This window comes from Hippichthys cyanospilos, chromosome 5, assembly GCF_059441005.1.
Source record: "Hippichthys cyanospilos isolate Australia breed blue-spotted pipefish chromosome 5, RoL_Hcya_1.0, whole genome shotgun sequence".
Taxonomy (NCBI): Eukaryota; Metazoa; Chordata; class Actinopteri; order Syngnathiformes; family Syngnathidae; genus Hippichthys; species Hippichthys cyanospilos.
In genome coordinates, this window is record NC_142373.1 from 22,031,867 (window position 1) to 22,051,820 (window position 19,954).

At 41.4% G+C, this 19,954-nt stretch overlaps 1 protein-coding gene across 1 annotated transcript in view; it reads left to right on the forward strand.

The window, feature by feature from the left end:
* Positions 1 to 19,954, forward strand: part of mycbp2 (MYC binding protein 2) — a 69,074-nt gene that overhangs the window by 44,076 nt on the left and 5,044 nt on the right. The window contains exons 52-78 of the mRNA XM_088414661.1: positions 858 to 1,082; positions 3,114 to 3,246; positions 3,325 to 3,450; positions 4,352 to 4,564; positions 6,311 to 6,415; positions 7,443 to 9,080; positions 9,175 to 9,344; positions 10,007 to 10,254; positions 10,338 to 10,505; positions 11,381 to 11,538; positions 11,619 to 11,818; positions 13,253 to 13,402; positions 13,483 to 13,643; positions 13,710 to 13,866; positions 13,950 to 14,174; positions 14,251 to 14,316; positions 14,441 to 14,680; positions 15,655 to 15,744; positions 15,822 to 15,902; positions 15,977 to 16,243; positions 16,728 to 17,011; positions 17,296 to 17,392; positions 17,471 to 17,590; positions 17,672 to 17,773; positions 19,073 to 19,201; positions 19,291 to 19,423; positions 19,498 to 19,601. Coding sequence (XP_088270787.1) covers positions 858 to 1,082; positions 3,114 to 3,246; positions 3,325 to 3,450; positions 4,352 to 4,564; positions 6,311 to 6,415; positions 7,443 to 9,080; positions 9,175 to 9,344; positions 10,007 to 10,254; positions 10,338 to 10,505; positions 11,381 to 11,538; positions 11,619 to 11,818; positions 13,253 to 13,402; positions 13,483 to 13,643; positions 13,710 to 13,866; positions 13,950 to 14,174; positions 14,251 to 14,316; positions 14,441 to 14,680; positions 15,655 to 15,744; positions 15,822 to 15,902; positions 15,977 to 16,243; positions 16,728 to 17,011; positions 17,296 to 17,392; positions 17,471 to 17,590; positions 17,672 to 17,773; positions 19,073 to 19,201; positions 19,291 to 19,423; positions 19,498 to 19,601 — 5,790 coding nt within the window. The remainder of the gene's footprint in view (positions 1 to 857; positions 1,083 to 3,113; positions 3,247 to 3,324; positions 3,451 to 4,351; positions 4,565 to 6,310; positions 6,416 to 7,442; positions 9,081 to 9,174; positions 9,345 to 10,006; positions 10,255 to 10,337; positions 10,506 to 11,380; positions 11,539 to 11,618; positions 11,819 to 13,252; positions 13,403 to 13,482; positions 13,644 to 13,709; positions 13,867 to 13,949; positions 14,175 to 14,250; positions 14,317 to 14,440; positions 14,681 to 15,654; positions 15,745 to 15,821; positions 15,903 to 15,976; positions 16,244 to 16,727; positions 17,012 to 17,295; positions 17,393 to 17,470; positions 17,591 to 17,671; positions 17,774 to 19,072; positions 19,202 to 19,290; positions 19,424 to 19,497; positions 19,602 to 19,954) is intronic.

Sequence of the window (19,954 nt, forward strand, 5' to 3'; positions counted from 1 at the left end):
GTTTGGCGGCTGTCATGTTTGTGTTCTAGCATGTCCCCTGTTGGTTTTTATTAAAATGACGTACAGTAATTCATTGTGTGTGGATCTTCCAACCTGAGTCAGTACAGTGTTAGAAAGAATGAGCCTAATGCACTGATTAGTTTTTTTTTTTCATTTTTTTTTAAACAAATGGACAAAATTAGTGAGACACACACCATAATGAATTATATAATAAACCTTTCGTCTTGATTCTAAAAAGACTCTCTGAATCTTGTTCACGTCAGCAGTTAATTCAAGGTACCAATTGTTGGTAAGACATTCTAAAACAATCTTAATTGTTTTTTGTGTAGCAATTTTTTTTTCAAAACTTTTTGTTTTTAGTCCCATTGAGAAAATGTTCAAATTTTCTTTTGAACAGTTTTCTGAGTCATGAAAAAAATTGGAACCTGTTCCAAATGTTCTTACGACTGAAAAAAACCCAAGGCTTTTTCAGAACAATTAAGACCATTTCAGAATGTTTTGAGAACATGAACTATTAAGCTATCTTCCTGTCAAAGGGACAACAAACCCATATCTTGTAGAAAGAGATTGTACAGTAGAAGAAACTGTTGCATCGCTAGGGTAACATAGAAGCAGTTCCTTCGAGGTGTCTCAATACTTTAGTCCATATTGTTTGTGATACAGCATTGCAAATATATTCCATGGAAATTTTTTAAAAGTGTGCTGTTGAAATCCATTGTATTTCATCATTTGCTGGGAATATTTAAACTAGCACTGAGGTGCTTTTAGCTTTGAAAAGACACTGAATTTGTTGTCATTTGAAGGCATACTTGGTGTGCTTTTTCTCTCATCCTAGTTCCCGCTCTTTCCTCTTGCAGGAAGTCAGGGGCCAGACGGAGGACACCGCAAAGGAGGTGAGCAGCTGCCCATCCCACCAAGCTCCCGCTCGGGTGCAGGGCGGGGCAGGGCAGGGCGGCGGACCGGGGCTTTATAAGGTAGTGAAGACAGGCCCCTCTGGTCACAACATCAGAAGCTGCCCAAACCTTAGGGGTATCCCCATTGGAATGTTAGTACTTGGCAACATGGTCAAGGCCATAGGCGAGGTATGCACTCATCCCAAATGCAATGTCTTGATGATGGCTAGGGTTGATGGAATTTTCGTTACTAATCAACTGCATTGATCAAGTAAAGCGATTAACTCCCCTCACAAACAAATCTCCTCCCGAAATTGAATAGCGAATTACTGGTGTAACCTGGGTGTCTTGTTGGTATAAGCGCTTTCTCTTTCAAGCAGTGCATATGCAATTTCTTACTAATTTCTATTTTATTCAAGTTATCATATTCAGCAATGGCTGAAATCTCTGGCATATTGATATTTCAAATGTTCACATTTGTTTAACGCAGTGTCATCCTCCCCTTCTCTTTTTTTTTATTTTTTTTATTTTGACTGCTGTGGTGTGTCATGCTGTTCACTAAGCCTGCACTTGATTGCCTTGTGCGGACTTTGGCGGTGCATCTTACACTCACTGATATACTTGCTATCTGTGCTCTGTTTTTCCCCAAAAATAATGCAGTGTTTCAGGGAGTTGAGTGCATTTAACTTTCAATAAGCAACCCTTTCAACGAGTAAGTTTCGCTCAAGCCACATCGGTTTTGTTAGATAGTGTGGCGTGATAACAGAAAAATGATCCCTTGAGTCCTTGTGTCTCAATATTTTACATTGTGTATTCAAGCTGATTCAATCTGTGTTGCATGTTAAAGATATCATGTCCGATTTGTAAATTAGGCAATGGGCAACAGCAAATCATTATTGTAATTACTCAATCAATAAATATATAGATAATAAGTAGGTAAACATTTCTGCTTGATTATGAAATATATGAGTGCATGCGCATTGTGAGACGAGTGGACGAGAGAGTATTATGTGTGCTCATGTGAAGTCCCAGTATGTTGGAAAAGCTCCCGGTAAGCAAGAGGCTAAAATTAAGTGCTGGCAAGCCGTACTACTGCGTACCCATTATCTTTAAACACTGGGTGAAATTAGCTACATATACGAAATGTAAAAACAGCATTCAGGTAGAAAACAATCAGTTTGTGTTTCACAACTATTTTTTCTCAATAGGAAATGTACAGAGGGCATACTATTTAAAGGTGTAGGGATTGGTCTAGTATTATTGGTGTTCATTAAATGCAAAGGGGTGTTTTTTTTAAATGTCCTGAATTCTTAAAAATCACTGCTTAAAATCCAGTATGCGTTTTTTATGAGGTTTGGGCGATTGGCTCCCAAAAACAAAACAAAGCAAAAATATTGGCCAAAAAAGTAGCTAATAGATGAATCTACATGTCCCAAAATATGAGTAAGATGGGGTCCGCTGTAAATGAAATGTATCTGGTCCAGAGTGGGCTTGTCGTCAATAAAAAACGTTTTCCGATCTCCACAGGCGTTTTAAAACGTCTTAATGTAAAATCCGAACTGTGTAGAAATGCAAAAAGTTAAAACCCCCATTAAAGTTAAACTTTCAAAGATGTTTTTCAGCATTCTATTCCTATGTCAGCAACCTAATGTGGAATGTAAGGTGTCTATCATTAGCACACACTAAACACAGTTGTCGGACATAAATAAACAGAATAATGTTACTTGCATGGTCATAGTATTCAAGCCCTTCCGAAGATAGTCAAAATCCATCAATATTCGCCCCTGTTTGTAATTGCCTTTAGAAGCTTCAAGCGCGTGCCAACAAACTACTTTTGTCTAATGGGAACTTTCAGCTCACCAGTTTGTTTCCTTGGCACTAAGGTGCCACTAGTGAGTGCCAAGAAGCAATTATTCTATTTGAGAATATGGAGGGGTTTGCCATAAATGTTGTCATGAAAACATCTCTAAGCCCTAAATATACAGTAAATGTTTGTATCATATTAAACCAAAGAGTCTTACTCGTGTTTTTTATTTGTTGACATAGCCCCCCTCTTCCACAGAAATGTATACACTTTAAGTTTGTTGCTTCCAAATCCAAAGGCTACATCCACTCTCATATGGTCTACAGTATGCTTGGATTTGAATAAATAAGGCTTAAGACTGAGCGTGTAGTTTATTGCTTAGAGAGTTTGGATAAAGAGGGTTATGTGTGTAACAGGCGGTCAACTCGGAGGGCACATGGGTGCAGCTGGATAAAAACAGCGTGGTGGAGTTCTGCGAGAGTGATGAGGGAGAAGCCTGGTCGTTGGCCAGAGACCGCGGAGGAACTCAGTATCTTCGCCATGATGAGGGTAAGCCACATTCTCCATCATCACTGTAGAACAAATACAATCACTTCCTAAATGACCTGATTACATTTGCTCTGGCAGAACAAGCTCTGCTTGAGCACAGCGCCCAGACCCCGCCGCCAAGCCCTTTCTCAGTGCAGGCCTTCAACAGAGCTACAACATCCAATGGGGCTCAAGGCTTTGATTATGGTATCTCCAACAACAAAGGTCAGCATACAAATGGAATATTTGTCAACACAAGCTCGTATGGTTCTTGGCTCATAATAAGTGACATTTGTGAAAGTTTAAAGTTTAATTTGTTCTACCATGACTGCTATTCATTCGACACTCACCTGTCTCACTTGGGTACACCTGGCTCTTCCTTTTCAAAGATTGTAGTAGGGGCCAAGAGTTGTTTTTTTTCTATCCATCCATCCATCCATCCATCCAATATTCTGACTGCCTTTCCTCACAAGCTCACAAGGGTCGTGGGCGTATTGAGCCTATCTCTGGTGTGATTTGGCAGCAGGTGGGGTACCCCCTGAATTGATAGCAGGGCACATGGAGAAACACAAATGTACATACACGCACACACACACTTAAGGACAATTTAGACTGTCCAATATACCCATCATGAATGTTTTTGGAGTATGAAAGGAAACCGGAGTACCCGAAGAAAACCCATGCGAGTACAGAAAGAATATACAGGAAGACCGGAGCAAATATCGGCCAACACAATTGATTCTCCTTAAAATTGATTTCATAGCTTTCTCCAGTTTTTATGCAGTTAATTTGTTCAATCAAGATCTATGGGAAGTTTGCACTTTCATAAGCTACAGTCCAATGCAATACCACCAATCACGTCATTTTTTGTGCATGTTTTAGCTTTTCTGTAAATAAGCGATGCTCACTCCCTTTGCAATGCCAAGCATCATATCAAGCCAAGGAAGTGTGTTTCTTCAGTCAGCCTGCTGTAGCTTTCTTAGGGCTCTGCCACTCCAACTAAGTGTCGTACTTAAAATGCAGATTGAGCTTCCTTCACTCTCATTTGTGATGTCCCCTTCCATCCCAGTTGTCTCCTATAGTTCAAGCTGTAGTTTCTCCACCTCCTCTGTCTTCGTTTTTGCAGGTGACCGGTTGAGTGCCATACTGAATTCTATTCAGTCTGGGCCCTTCGTCTCAGCAGCTTCCTCCTCAATGTTTGAGCAAGCTGCACAGCCTCCCTCATCTTCTTCCTCTTCCTCCTCCTCCTCCTCTTCCTCTTCTTCCTCCCTTGTCCACAGTCCATTTGTGTTTGGACAGTCCCCCTCCCAAGTGTCTCAGCCGCAACCACAGCTTCTGAGTAAGTGTGTCCAGTGATTAGTCAGCTCCAAATTATTATTATTACCGCTATTATTATTTTTACCTCCCCCTGTGTCTTCATTCGCTCAGAATGTGTTGTAAGGCATTGCCTGCATGTTGATCCTTCAGCGGTAATACCTTTAACAAGTATTCTAGTCTATCATTGAATTATTGTTGTTTTAAAAATAACCTGTATGAATGGCTTGTAGTAAAAATATAGCATTTCCTCAAACAGTGCCTTTTACTCCCAAAAATATATAATATATGGCAGGTAGGGCTATCTGGATCGCAATCATGTGATTAGAAATTGGGCCCTGGAAATTGGGAAAAATTGGGAAAAAGTTTGGGTTTTAATATTTTTTTTTATTTTTACAATGTTTAAGTGCTACAAAGCAACAAAATAATCCAAAGGTACGCAGATATTGCCAAAATGAATACAAATATATAGGTAAGTATATACTTTTTATATAAGTGGGTCTTAACGCGATTTCAATGATGCGCCCTCTGTGAATTTTTTTTCAGCCAAGTACCACTTGATTAGCACAAAGCATATTTTGATTGACTGCATTTTTATTGGAATTTCTAGACATATTTTATTTAGCAACTCCAGAAGAGACTGTACATCCTCCTCTGATTTTTTTTTTCCTGGCTGATCTGGCAGAATATTGTCAGCGACTATAATGACAGATACAATTTAGATAAAATTGAACAAAATAAAGGAATACAATGTTTTGCAATGGAGGCACCATCACACAATTTAACAATAAATTGATTCATTATGCAATTAATTTACTCTTTATTTAAAGAGAAAAAAATAGCAAAAGTAAATATAGCCAGCAATAGAATGTTCTGGTAGTAGTCACAGGACACTAATGTGAAACTAGCATTATCTAACAATGACAAAGCCTGTAATAGAGAAATATTTTAATGTGCAAAGTGAAGACAATGCAGCGGCAACTTTACTTTGTTTAAACCGTTGCTCCATTAGTCATATAGAAGATCTCAATTGGGGCTAGATTTATAAGAAAAGAAAAAAAAATACAAATAAAAAAGACTTTGAATACTCTAATTTTTCCTGCTCTATAAAATGTCGGGGTATTGGATCAGGACTCTATCAACAGATCCTCAATATGATGAAAATACGCGAGTCGCTGTTTTAAAACTCAATTTTGAATCTCATTTGTGGATTAATGTCTTGTTGAAAATGAATATTCATCAGCATGTGCTAACCCAAGTGGCTGAGTGACCCTATGTATTTTTTGTCTTGCTCTGATGATTATTGAGACTTTTTTTCCCCCGCATTTTGAATCCGTTTCCCCCTCTCCATTTCCATTCTTTTCAATTTGTCATTACCCGTATCAACCAACCATGGCTTGCACACTTAAGTCCTTGTAATAACTTTCTCCAGACCTCTTGAAACAGATTTTTTTCTTCACCTCTTAATTCAATTACAGAACTGTCAATGTGGAATTGACATTGGACACAACCCAAATTAGCAACTCTCTCCTTGTCTGGTATTTATTTATGTCATGCTGCTTATTTTCTGCCGTAAAAACTAATTTCTCTATCAACTTTGCCTGAGAACACTTAAATGCATTATTCCTTTCAATTTCACCATCTTAAATTGAACCCATTTCCTCTTGTTCTTTCTTGAGGTCTCTCTCCATCTTTCTCACTTTCTGGCTCTGGTTTTCTCCCTGCATTCCATGCTTTGTTTGTTTACCTTGCCACTTGTTTTCCACTGTAGATGATTCACCACGCAGCCTTGCTTCTCGCGAGCGTGCGCGCAAAAGCGGCGTGACCGCGGCTGGGCATGCCACTGCTCTCTCATCTCTTGCTCTGAGGCAAAAGGGTGGGTAGTCAAATCACGCATGCCCTCCCTCAGATCGATCAGAGGTTGGGTAGAAAGCGATTTTTCTGTGCTTGGATTTTATGAGCTTGTCCTTAACATTTTCTAATCGGATTTCACTACCCCCCAAAAAGGAGGTCTTGACTAACTGTTATTGTTACAATGGTGAACCACTCAGTGCATACTCATGTGCTCATTCTTCCTTTGTTTCGACCTTTCATCTCAAAATTAAGCATCTTTTTGTCATCTATGTCAGTATTATAATAATGCTGAATTAATTAAAGGGGATTTATTATGTTTGCCATGATTTCTCGGTCGTCCCTCAAATGTTGCCTGCTCATATTATACTGTATATTCACTCATGGGAGTCATCAGGTTTATCAAGTCAAACAAGCATTAAACAACTAGCCCATTTTGAACTGCTTTTCAAAGCCGCCATTATTTTTATGTGTCACATGGCTGTACAAAGTTTACTGGCACAGGAGGGACACTAAGTCTGATATCAATGTTCAGCCTTTTGTAGGGTGTATCAAAGCTGCAACTGAGGCGCGTGTGAAGTCATCAGACACTTAGCCTAGTTCTCCTTTGCAGTGTTTTTGTCTTGATTCGTATTTTATATCTTCCACCAGGCACTGACTCTAATCTCATCTAAATGATCAGACTACGAGATGCTGTGTCAGTGTGTGATAGTTGCTCTGATTTCACAACTTTGCTCTATTTTGTGAAAAAAGCAAATACGGATGCAGCAATTTTGGGGTTGACTAATATTTTTTTCTATGACCTGCAAACGTACTTTGACCAATTACTCTGCTTAATATTCATTAGAGCCTCCCTCCTGCCACTGCACACATCATTAATCCCGGAAAAAAAAAAATCGAAGAGAAAATGTATGTAATTTAAATTGTGTAGCCTGCGCAGAAAAATCTACATCTTCTTAAAACAAATCTGAAAATCATCATTATATGTCCCCTTTAAATGTGTATTTCTCTGGAGTTTTCTGTTTTAATGTAACTAAATTATTGGCATTTAGGTGAGCGAGGGAACCTGATGCCCAGTGCACGGTCCTTGTCCCCTGCTTCCAAACGCCAGGAGAACCGTTCAGTGAAACAAGAAAGTCGAGGGAGCCGCACGATGGAACACAGCAGAGTCAAGACTGGTCAAGATGGGTCGCTCTCAGCCAGTGAATCCCTCATTCTGCGTTCCGATACGGCCAAACTGCGCTCTGACTCTCACGGCCGTTCTCATTCACCAAATCATAACACTCTTCAGGCCCTCAAGTCAGATACCAGAACCTCGGGACATAGGTCTGATTCTCCCAACGGCAGCTCCCGCTCCTCCTCACCCAAACAAAAAGGACTGTCCTCTTCTGGCAGGTCCAGTCCTTCCAGCACCCTTTCCCAACATTCCTCGTCAACACATCACGACAAGAACATCCCTCCTAAAGTTAGTCCATCATCCAAAGCCCGGCTTGAACCACCTAGAGAGCGATCTAAGTCAGATTCTTACACTCTGGACCCTGACACCCTTAGGAAGAAGAAAATTCCTCTGACAGAACCATTAAGAGGCAGATCTACCTCCCCTAAACCAAAACTATCGCCCAAAGATCCAAACCAGGCTGTTGTTGGTAACACAGAGAATCGTGTTCCTTCCCCCCATGTTACCCAAGAAAACCTGCACAGCGAGGTGGTGGAGGTGTGTTCCTCAAGCACTCTTCATTCAAATGAGGATGCAAATGATGAAAACGTGGAGGTACCAGACTCTGAGGAGGCCTCGTGCAAGGTGCACTTTAGCATTGGCAAGGCACCAGTCAAAGAGGAGCTGGAGAGCCGATCTTCTCCCAAAGTCAGCCGCAAAACCTCTAGTCGGCATGCCCGGCCAAAGAAGGACAAATCCGGGCCTCTTTTCAAAGGTGAGAGTACGCAGAAGATATGCGAGCCTGCCAAGCAGGCCATGTCCCCATCTGTGGCGGAATGCTCCCGGGCGGTCTTTGCAGCGTTCCTGTGGCATGAAGGTATCGTCCATGACGCCATGGCATGCTCGTCCTTCCTCAAGTTCAATCCAGAATTAACCAAAGAGCACGCCCCCATACGCAGCTCCCTTGGAGGGCAGGGTGCTGAAGAGAAGGAGAGCAAGCTCAAGAACCGCCACTCCCTTGAGATATCCTCTGCATTAAACATGTTTAATATTGCTCCACATGGTCCTGACATCTCCAAAATGGGCAGCATCAACAAAAACAAGGTTCTGTCTATGTTGAAGGAACCACCATTGCCGGAAAAGTGCGAGGACGGCAAAGGGGACGCCGTTTCCTATGAAATGACCTCCCATCCCTCCATGAGAGCAAAATCCATCCTGCCTTTGACGCTACAGCACTTAGTGGCGTTCTGGGAGGATATCTCTTTGGCCACTATAAAAGCAGCGACTCAGAACATGATCTTCCCCAGTCCGGGGTCGAGTGCCATCCTAAAAAAGAAGGAGAATGAAAAGGACAGCAAAAAGGCCAAGAAGGAGAAGAAGAAGCGGGAAAAGACCGAGGTGCGACCGAGGGGCAATCTCTTCGGAGAGATGGCACAGCTCGCAATGGGTGGACCGGAGAAAGATACCATCTGTGAGCTGTGTGGGGAATCTCATCCTTACCCTGTCACCTACCATATGAGACAGGCACATCCGGGTAAAGAGAGAGAACTGATCATTTTATAAATGATAAAGTTGGCACAAAACATGACTCAGTCCTATTTGAAATAAATGTCTCATTCGTTCCTCAGGCTGTGGCCGCTATGCTGGAGGTCAAGGGTACAACAGTATTGGTCATTTCTGTGGTGGCTGGGCTGGCAACTGTGGAGATGGAGGCATTGGAGGCAGCACCTGGTATCTGGTGTGTGATCGCTGCCGGGAAAAATACCTAAGAGAAAAGCAGACAGCAGCTAGAGAAAAGGTATCTTATTTTTAAATCTTTTCTTCGTACGGTACTTTATACTGGCATTTGGTGCACCTTCCATCATTTTCTTCTTCACTAATCTGGGTGTGGTTCATGGAGCTGCATAGGCAGCAAGGGAACTCGCTATACTGATCTGTTTTCAGATGACCTCTTCTGGTTTCGTGGCGGGAACTAATACATTTATTCGGGTGATGTATAACCTGAACAACAACAAAAAATCAACAACAACAAAAAGCTCTCTTGTGATAGACTTGAACTATCCCAGCTGACTACAACCACAGGGCAAATGTGAACGGGAACTGATCCCATGCCAGCCATTTGAATCATATCATGCAAAACCGAAAAGGTTAAGTCGTTTTGGAAACTGATAGATGGTTAGTTAAAAGAAGACCATCAAAAGAAGGCATTTTCAAATGTCCCACAAAGCTTGAAACGTGGTTTCCCTTACTTTTTTATTCGCTGTTTGCTCAGTAAATTTTGGACTCTGTGCCTCATGTAAACACATGGAATCGCTAAAGTGAGAATCAAACTTTTTTGAACGACAGTCCATTTGTGCTTACAAGTGCCAGATTTTTTTGTAGATTTCATTCATGATCCATACGGATGACCTTTAAAAATACGACTGAGCCATACTTAGGCTAGTATCAACTCCTTGCCAGGTGAAGCAGTCAAGGAAGAAGCCACTGCAGGTGAAGACCCCGAGAGCCCTGCCTACCATGGAGGCCCACCAGGTGATCCGGGCGAACGCTTTGTTCCTGCTGTCCCTTAGCAGTGCTGCAGAGCCCAGTATGCTTTGCCACCACCCTCCCCGGCCTCTTCATTCCCAGCTGCTCCCCAGTCTCAAGGAGGGTGTGTCAGCTGAGATACCCAATAAAATGAGCTGCCTGTACCTTCAGACACTTGCCAGGTAGAAAACGAACTTAAAGAAAAAAAAGCTTGTGTTTAAATATCTACGTTGTGCATGACAATTATTACACACCGTTTTTTAAGGCAACACACGGAGAACTTTGGTGCCTACCAAGATGACAATCTCTTCCAAGATGAGATGAGGTATTTGCGATCCACATCGGTTCCTGCTCCTTACATTTCCGTTACGCCCGACGCCTGCCCTAATGTTTTTGAGGAACCGGAGAGTAACATGAAGTCAATGCCTCCCAGGTAAACACATCTTACTCCTGATGTCAAACACATCATTTCAGTTATTCAATTTTTCTGCTTTATTTTTGTTATTGTACCATTGTCCACAAAAGGCACAATATGTTGCTTCTGTTCTTTGTCTGTATCACTGCAGTTTTATTTACATAAAACATTGTTTCCTTCTTTTGTATTTGACTAAAAAATAACATCTTTTTATTGTTGGAAATGGTTAAATGAATGGATTAGCTCTTTAAGGTTGAGATGTTTGGCGAGAAATTGTTGGTTGGTAATGTGTTGATTTTGCTGTGTAGATGCACACCATATATAGTGGACCCCTTTGTTACAACTTCCCTGACTTACGTTAGTTTCATGTTGCGACGTGGAATACTGAGTTTTTTCATCCACTCTTTATGACATTTTCCCGGTTTTGCAACTGTCATGACCCTAGGGGCTTGGATGTATTTGTGTTGTTTTGTCTCCATCTGCAGGCGTTTTTAGGTAATTACACTTATTTTCAGTTGCTGTCCTGCAACGCGTTACTAAAATTCTGCTATTAGTACCAATTTTTAATATGTATGTACAATTTTGATGTTTTTACCTGGGCTTCTAGCGCATTAGCTATTTAACATAGGTTTGGATTGCCCGTCATACGGTGGATTCGCCTTACGACCCCAACCGCGGAACGGATCAATCTCGTAACAGGGGTGCCCACTGTGTTGTACTTTCAAATGTTTTACATCCTTGACTTTTTCCGGTCATGTGTGGGCTTTCTCATGGTTTGGAATTCTGACGGCAATTTTAAAATCTAAACATATGAACCAGGCATTAGGCTAATTGAAAACTGGATGGGTTTTGTTGTGTACCTTAGATCTCATCTACCGTGTGCTATCTTTCAGTCTTGAAACCAGCCCGATCACAGACAGCGACACAGCCAAGCGCACCGTTTTCCAGAGGTCTTACTCCGTTGTTGCCTCAGAGTATGACAAACAGCACTCACCCTCTCCAGCCAGAGTCAAAGCCGTACCCAGACGCAGGGTCCACAGCGGTGATGCGGGTATTTCAGCTTGGCGCGGTTGAACATTTGTATATCTTTTGTGAGCATCATTTCTCATGATCTGATTCTTGTCTTTGCAGAGGTGGGTTCTTCCCTGTTGCGCCACCCATCCCCTGAACTGTCCAGGTTGATATCCGCCCATGGCTCCCTGAGCAAAGGGGAAAGAAATTTCCAGTGGCCTGTGCTGGCATTTGTCATCCAGCATCACGATCTGGAAGGCCTGGAGGTGGCCATGAGGCATGCGCTCAGGAAGTCCGCATGCCGGGTTTTTGCCATGGAGGTGCAGCATTTGCTTCTATAATCTCCAGTTTTATTTGATCTTTAAAATTGTAGCTGCCTTTAGATGCATATCTTATACGCATGCACAAAATATTAGGACACCTGGTTCACATTATATATATTATAAATATGGAGCTGTTCTCCCTCATTGCAGATATTATTAGAGATGTGCAAAATTTTCGCCTATTGAAAAATTTTCAACCAAAAATATGCATTTTCAGTTTTTCAGTGCCAGCGAGTGTCTATTTGAATAGTATGCGCACACGGGGAGAAAGTAGTGTCTCCTGGTTGGCAATGAGGATAAGGCATTTCAGCGGGTCGAGTAAAGAGAGCATTGCCCAGTGTCCACTCTTTTCTTGGGACTACATATGATAAAAAAAAAAAAAAAAAGGAAAATTGAAATTAGGCATTAAATTACTTTGATATTTTACTTAATTACCCAAATGGTACGTTAATTAAAAAAAACGGTCTTTCAAGTCACTCCTGTTTATCTAATATCTAATCAAATAAATAGACATTTGTCCACCGTTCAAGTGGTTAGTATGTCATCGAATCCAAATAAAAGAATGAACCCATCTTTGTTCTATCTACCGGTAATTACATTCACCGCAAAAAAGTGAAGCACACTTAAATTACCCCAAAAAGATGATAAAACAAGAATAATATTTAGAGCCATTTCATCATTCATTAAGAGACCTGTGCAGGACTCTTCGTATGATGTCGTAGTCCGTAAATAAAGTTGATCAACTGCTGTGAGACGATGTGCGAAGAAAGTTTACTTTTTTTCTGTGTTTCAGTTTTACGCCAAGCATTTCTTATCAATTCTTTCTTTCTTATCAATTTGGCCAAATAATTTCATTCTTGTGCATCCCTGTATATCATAGAAATTTTGAGAACTAAATATCTCCAGCTACAGATACATCCTGCTGTACCTACTGTTGGAGCCAAATAGCTTTTTGTGTATTTTAATTTGTTTATATTAAGAGAGTTAAACAAATTATCTGAAGACATGCCAATCTATTATGGTGGGTGAAACCATGGTTGCCATGGTTACATAAATACGTGCCGGTTGGTGATTGCACTCAGGTGCGACAGGGCAAGAGACAAACAGTTTTCGACCATGCGTGGTCATTAAGGTAGAGTTTCAGTTTGGTTTGTAACTCAAATTATTGCTTTATCAGGATATTGAAAGGAATGTTGACGAAAATAAACTGATTGGCATATCCAACGCAACGCAAGAGACTATTGAAATTATTTGATCGACGCACGCGTCCTAACAAAACCTTACCCAGTTGCCCTGCTGTACAGCCTATAGGCAAAGGCTGTACACCTACCTTGCTCATTTCAATAGAAAAAAGTATAGGCAACATATTCAAAGATTACTGAAACAGTATTGTGATAGTAAAAGCGTTCATGTGTTTTGGTTTCCCATCAGGCATTCAACTGGCTCCTGTGCAATGTGATCCAGACCACTTCCCTGCATGACATCCTGTGGCATTTTGTAGCATCTCTTACTCCGTCTCCCTTTGAGCCAGAGGATGAGGAAGATGACGAAAACAAGGGCACCAAAGAAAACTTTGAACAGGTGTCCGATTATTAAAACGTATTGTTTTTATTTGCGAGAGGCTGCATTTCCTCATCATGGCCCGTCATCCTGCCTCGCAGGACCGAGACCTCGGCGTTTGTGAGCACCCTCTGTCCGACATCGTTATCGCAGGCGAGGCCGCCCACCCGCTCCCCCACACTTTCCATCGCCTCCTCCAGACCATCTCTGACCTCATGATGTCACTTCCTAGTGGAAGCTCGCTTCAGCAAATGGCACTAAGGTATGCCTGCTTTTTTTCTAGTTTCAAGCTTTTTCAGCTGTGAAAGGTTTTATCGCACACTTTTAGGTGCTGGAGTCTCAAGTTCAAGCAATCAGACCACCAGTTTCTACACCAGAGCAATGTCTTCCACCACATCAACAACATATTGTCCAAGTCAGATGATGGCGATAGCGAGGAAAGCTTTAACATCAGCGTTCAGTCAGGCTATGAAGCCATTAGCCAGGCAAGAAATCAAGAACTCAGCTACTGCCGTTGAAATCTTCAAAACATGCATTGACTCATGCAACATCTCTTGCTTCTCGATAGGATCTATGCCTGGTGACCTGCTTGAAAGACCTGACCAGCGTGGTGGATATCAAGACGTCCAGTCGTCCCGCCATGATTGGCAGCCTGACGGATGGCTCCACTGAGACCTTCTGGGAGTCAGGGGACGAGGACAAAAACAAAACCAAAAGCGTCACCATTAGCTGCGTGAAAGGCATCAATGCCTCCAACGTGTCTGTGCACGTGGACAACTCCAGAGACCTCGGGGTAAGAGACAACATGGTGTATTCAAGCAACCTGGAATGTTTCATTTTATCCACCTTTTTTTCATCCAAATTTATAGAACAAAGTGACATCAGTGACATTCCTTTGTGGAAAGGCGATAGAAGACCTTTGCAGGATTAAGCAGGTGAGAGTGAGAAAATATTTGTGTACTTTGTGGGCGGTTAAAAATAAAAATCTATGTACAATTGTTCATCAAACTTCTAACTCAATAATGAGCCCTCAATGTAAACGTTTTCCTTCCATCTCAGGTCGACCTAGACTCGCGTCACATGGGCTGGGTAACGAGTGAGCTACCTGGGGGAGATCATAACGTGATTAAGGTGGAGCTAAAAGGGCCCGAGAACACACTGAGGGTGCGCCAAGTGAAGGTGCTCGGCTGGAAAGAGGGCGACAGCATCAAGATTGCCGGTCAGATCTCAGCCAGCATGGCGCAGCAGAAGAACTGTGAAGCTGAAACGCTACGTGTTTTTCGCCTCATCACGTCTCAGGTGAACATAAATGCACGCCACTACATGTGCAAAGAAAATCCCCATTTTCGCTAAATTGCAGCAAGTGGAAGAGCAATAGTTTGGCATTATCTGTATCTGTATGCTACTGTCATCACATATTTTGATCAGGCATAAATACATTCAACGTTAAATGCCACATATTTGAGCAATATACCAAAACTGTGATGTGACTGCACAACGATAACTTAAATTCATGGTGCTATCATTGGGCCTCATTCACTAATATTTTAAATGCGTAAGAATACTTGTACAAATTGAACTTGTGCGCAAAGTCACCTTCAGATTCACAACTTATTTACTGAACCTTTTTTTCGCTACATTGTTTAAATATCGATAAATCAGAAGTCATTCTAAATGATTGTGTTTGCCCACAGGGTTCCAATTTGAATAACCCATGCTCTTTTTTTCATCCAAAAACATATTTGATCCATTTTATTCAATTTGCAAGGGTTTGAAGTTGCAAACTTTCTCAATCTTTATTATTTTTTCAAATGTTTCAAATAAACAGAGAGCTTGATGAACACTGAACATGACAGTATGGTATAGTAATGCAGTCTGGGTTTTTTTTTCAATTGAGTTAAAATTTAAAGTGGAGGATGCTGTACACAAAACATGCATAGAAAAAAATAGATCAGAGTGATGAAATAACACTGCACAAGTTGTAAAGTAATTATGAATGAATAAATAGATTACAGGAAAGAGACATTTGTATGATCGAATTCATAAAATTAGTTCACATTATCAATTCATGTAATTATATTGAGGCTTAAACTGTTGATGTCTTTCATTATTGCCTGAACTTTATTCTAATTAGCTGGAGACAAAAAAAAAAAAATCACATTACTATCTTATATATGTTCATACAAGGCATTGGTGTCCATTATTACAACTAACAAATATGCCAAAATATGATTTAAATGTTTAACTGAGACATTTTTTTTGTATACACCTAGGTGTTTGGGAAGCTTATTTGTGGAGATGCAGAGCCAACCCCAGAGCAGGAGGAGAAAAATCTGCTTTCTTCTCCCGAAGGAGAAGAAAAGGTATGCACTGAGTTCAACTGTATAGCTGGCAACGTTTTTCTGAAGCCGCTCTCAATTTAATAACATTTCTTGAATAGGTGCCGTCAGACGCAGACCTCAAAGAGCACATGGTCGGAATCATTTTCAGCAGGAGCAAACTTACCAACCTGCAGAAACAGGTCAGCTTCAAGACGCAATCAGCGTTGGATTGAATTCAATTCTTAAAATTAAGTTTCCATTTTTTTCCATATAGGTGTGCGCGCACATAGTCCAGGCCATCCGCATGGAGGCGACACGCGTGAGAGAGGAGTGGGAGCACGCCATCTCCAGCAAGGAGAACGCCAACTCGCAGCCCAGTGACGACGATGCCTCCTCGGACGCCTACTGCTTTGAGCTTCTGTCCATGGTGCTTGCACTGAGCGGCTCTAACGTGGGGCGCCAGTACCTCGCGCAGCAGCTGACTCTCATGCAGGACCTGTTCTCGCTGCTGCACACGGCTTCGCCACGGGTGCAGAGACAAGTGAGTGAAGCTGAACAGTGCATCTTGTCCAAAGAACCGATTCCCAGACTTTTATCCAATTTCTAAATTCGCCTCAATAAATGTTGAGAAACACTGGTCTAAAGATGGACTGCATGTACACAATTGCAAGTCCTCAGGTTTACACAGGTTTATCAAAATACACAAACACAATAAATCAGAATACTATTTTTTTTTTATTGGACTTTTTCAGCATGTCACTCTTATGAGACTTACTGTAGCGGTGTAAGAATTTACAGAAAGCAATCTAGAATTAAATACTATTTATTTACATCAGTTATTGTTCTCAGTCACGCTAGCATAACAACAGGAGTCAGAGATTCTACCATCACTTATTAATAAATATTTATCAATTCACCTCTATTTGATCAGTGAAAACTATGCATCCATAGTCAAAAATAACTATAAATCTCACTTTTTCCGCACAGTAACATTCAATGCTGTGTGTTTGCGTACTTCATACCAGGTAACGTCATTGCTCAGACGAGTCCTTCCAGAGGTGACACCGGTGCGCCTCGCCAGTATCATCGGGGTGAAGTCTCTACCGCCGGCAGACATCAGTGACATCATCCACTCCACGGAGAAGGGCGACTGGAACAAATTGGGCATCCTGGACATGTTCTTGGGCTGCATCGCCAAAGCACTCACCGTGCAGCTGAAAGCCAAGGGGACCACCATCTCTGGCACAGCCGGCATGACTGCTGGCAAAGGGGTCACCACTGTCACCTTGCCAATGATCTTTAACTCCAGGTGGGTTGGCTCCCTGTCTCCCCTCTACACCTTTGTCATCAATTAGAGAAAGCATGCCTTATTGGGTTTATACCAAGACCATAACTTGGCCATTGAAAAATTCTCCAGTTGCAGATACTGTTTTACTGCTATTGAGTTCTCTTGAAACTTGATTAATTGAGTGATCTTTTTACTTACTGTTGCTTTTTACTTAGACAAAAATGAATGCAGTGAGACCCACACACTTTCTTCTTCTTGAATCTCTGCTTCATTCTTTATTTTCTTATTTTTGTATTTGTTTTCAGCTATATCAGGCGAGGGGAGAGCCACTGGTGGATGAAAGGATCGACTCCTCCTCAGATTGCAGAGATCATCATCAAACTTGTCAAAGACATGGCAGGCGTAAGCACTTTCCTTCGTGGTCGTCTGCACTCGTACCACCAGTGCACCCCTAAAGTGGCCATGATTGTCATTTTACAGGGTCACCTTTCAGACGCGTGGTCACGAGTCACAAAAAACGCAATCGCTGAGACTATCATAGCACTCACCAAAATGGAGGAGGAGCATCGGTCACCTGTGCGCTGCATTGCCACCACAAGGGTATGTCGTCACTAGGCTTCAATTAAGGGCTCCTTCATTTTTGATATGAACATACTCCATCATTCCTTATGTTTCTGTCAGCTGTGGCTGGCACTAGCTTCGCTGTGTGTGCTGGACCAAGACCATGTGGACAGGCTATCTTCTGGCCGATGGATGGGCAAAGATGGACAGCAGAAGCAGATGGTAAGAATTGCATATAAAGGGGGAAAACATCTTGTCTAGAAAAATAGGGCTAGAGATGCCAAAAGAAAGACTGGATTTAATAATCTGCAATTGAAGTGAAAGATTTAATCACAAATAAGATATTCTGATAACATTTTCATGAGGTTTTTCATTTTGGATCCTTGGGTGAATGAAACAATATTTATTCTAACAACTCTTACAAATAATACTGCCTATTCAAACCATTCATGTTTTGGTTTAGCGCAAATAATATGAAATGACACCATAGACTGGCATTTTTTTTTACATTTTGAAAGTATTCCCAGTTGTCATAGGGTTATTCTTTTGTCTAAATGGAAGTGACTTAGTTCTCATGTTGTTTCAAGTCATTGTAGAGTAAGAGCCTTCGTTACCGTTTCCTTTACGAAACTTAAACTTGAGCACTTCAAAATAACCATTGTGGTGCATAGAATTAGACATATGGTAACAAAGACAGGCAATATGCCAAATTAATGGTCTCATGTAGAGTGAAAAACCATTGAATAAAAATGTGTTTTAAGAGTTGGAGGTGGCTTGCATGACATATCAATGGACGTTGGAGCTAGAGCGTGTGACAAAAAGAGCTCGTTCTCAACTGTCTACAGATTTAGTGATTTTTCTGACCCTCTTGCACCTTTTTCATTTTATTTTTTTAATCAATAATATTATGAAACACATCTTATGATTTTTTTGTGAGTAATTCAATTATGGTTGCTTTAGGAGCCCCCCTGCCTGATCACAGGTGTAGAAACCATGTGTCGGTGCGTTTGTTAGTTTGTTTGTGAGGCAGAAAATGGAAATGGCAAGAAGACAACAGATTTAATAGGTTGAATTTCCACGTTTAATGCGGTCATTCCAGACAGCCAACTGTTTATATACAAATAGCTTAAGTCAAGTTTCCCATTGATACTGTATGCCGTTTACAATCAATTTGTTTCCCATTGATCAATGACTAGTGGCAAGCAAGATCCAATACAGCATGACTCCAAAAAAGAAGCACTGTAAGGATTACTGTGTGAGATGTTTACAACTAAATCACAGCTGTGTAGTAAACATGAAAGGAATTTTAGGATAAAAAAGCTGTCCCTAAATGGAAAATAGTTTATGTTACTTCCAACGCGGGTAGACAGTCTCCATATTGATGGACGCAGCATCAATCTAGGATACAAGAACTAATTTGACAGGAAGGTTTGCGGCTACATAAAAGTATAACCTCCACTTCAAAAAAGGAACGTGGAATAAACAGGTAATTGTCCGTCAATCATTTTTATATCTTCTCAGCCAATGTGCGACAACCATGACGATGGTGAGACGGCGGCCATCATCCTGTGCAACATGTGTGGCAACCTGTGCACGGACTGCGACCGCTTTCTCCACTTGCACCGCCGCACACGCTCTCACCAGAGACAGGTCAGCACTTGGCTGTTTTTTTGAAAATGTCTATTATTATTACATGGGAATTGGTGGTTGTTAATTGCTTTAATGGTGGTGGTTGTCAGGTGTTTAAGGAGGAAGAAGAGGCCATCAAGGTGGATCTCCACGAAGGATGTGGTAGGACCAAGCTTTTTTGGCTCATGGCTCTGGCCGACTCCAAAACAATGAAAGCCATGGTGGAGTTCAGAGAGCACACAGGTGAACAGATGCGTTACACGCAACACACAGCAGAGGTACTTTTGTCTCTAATCTTCCCAGGCATGTTTTTACAGGTAAGCCAGCATCCAGCAGCTCCGATGCATGCAGGTTCTGCGGAACCAGGAATGGAACTGAGCTGTCGGCGGTTGGAAGTGTCTGCTCTGACCCTGACTGTCAGGTAAAACCGCTTTGAGATTAAAAAAAATAATCTATTGTGATGACAGCTTAGAGCAGCATCACTCCTACATGTGATCACGCCACACTGTTGGTGTATGTGTGTGTGAATGTGTGTGTCCTTCCTCATCTTTTCCAAAGACATGCAACTTTATTTGTCACTGCCCTTTTCTGACATTTTTTTTTGTTTTGTTTGTTCCACTTTCATTTGAAGTAAGTTGCAATACCCTGCGAGCATGGTAGTGTTTTCGTCTACTTTATTATTATTAACACGCAAATATACATGTCCTAAGTTTCTAAAAATCATTTTGTTGACTGGGTATGCTCAATGAAGCCCCAATTCAGATCGTGCATCAT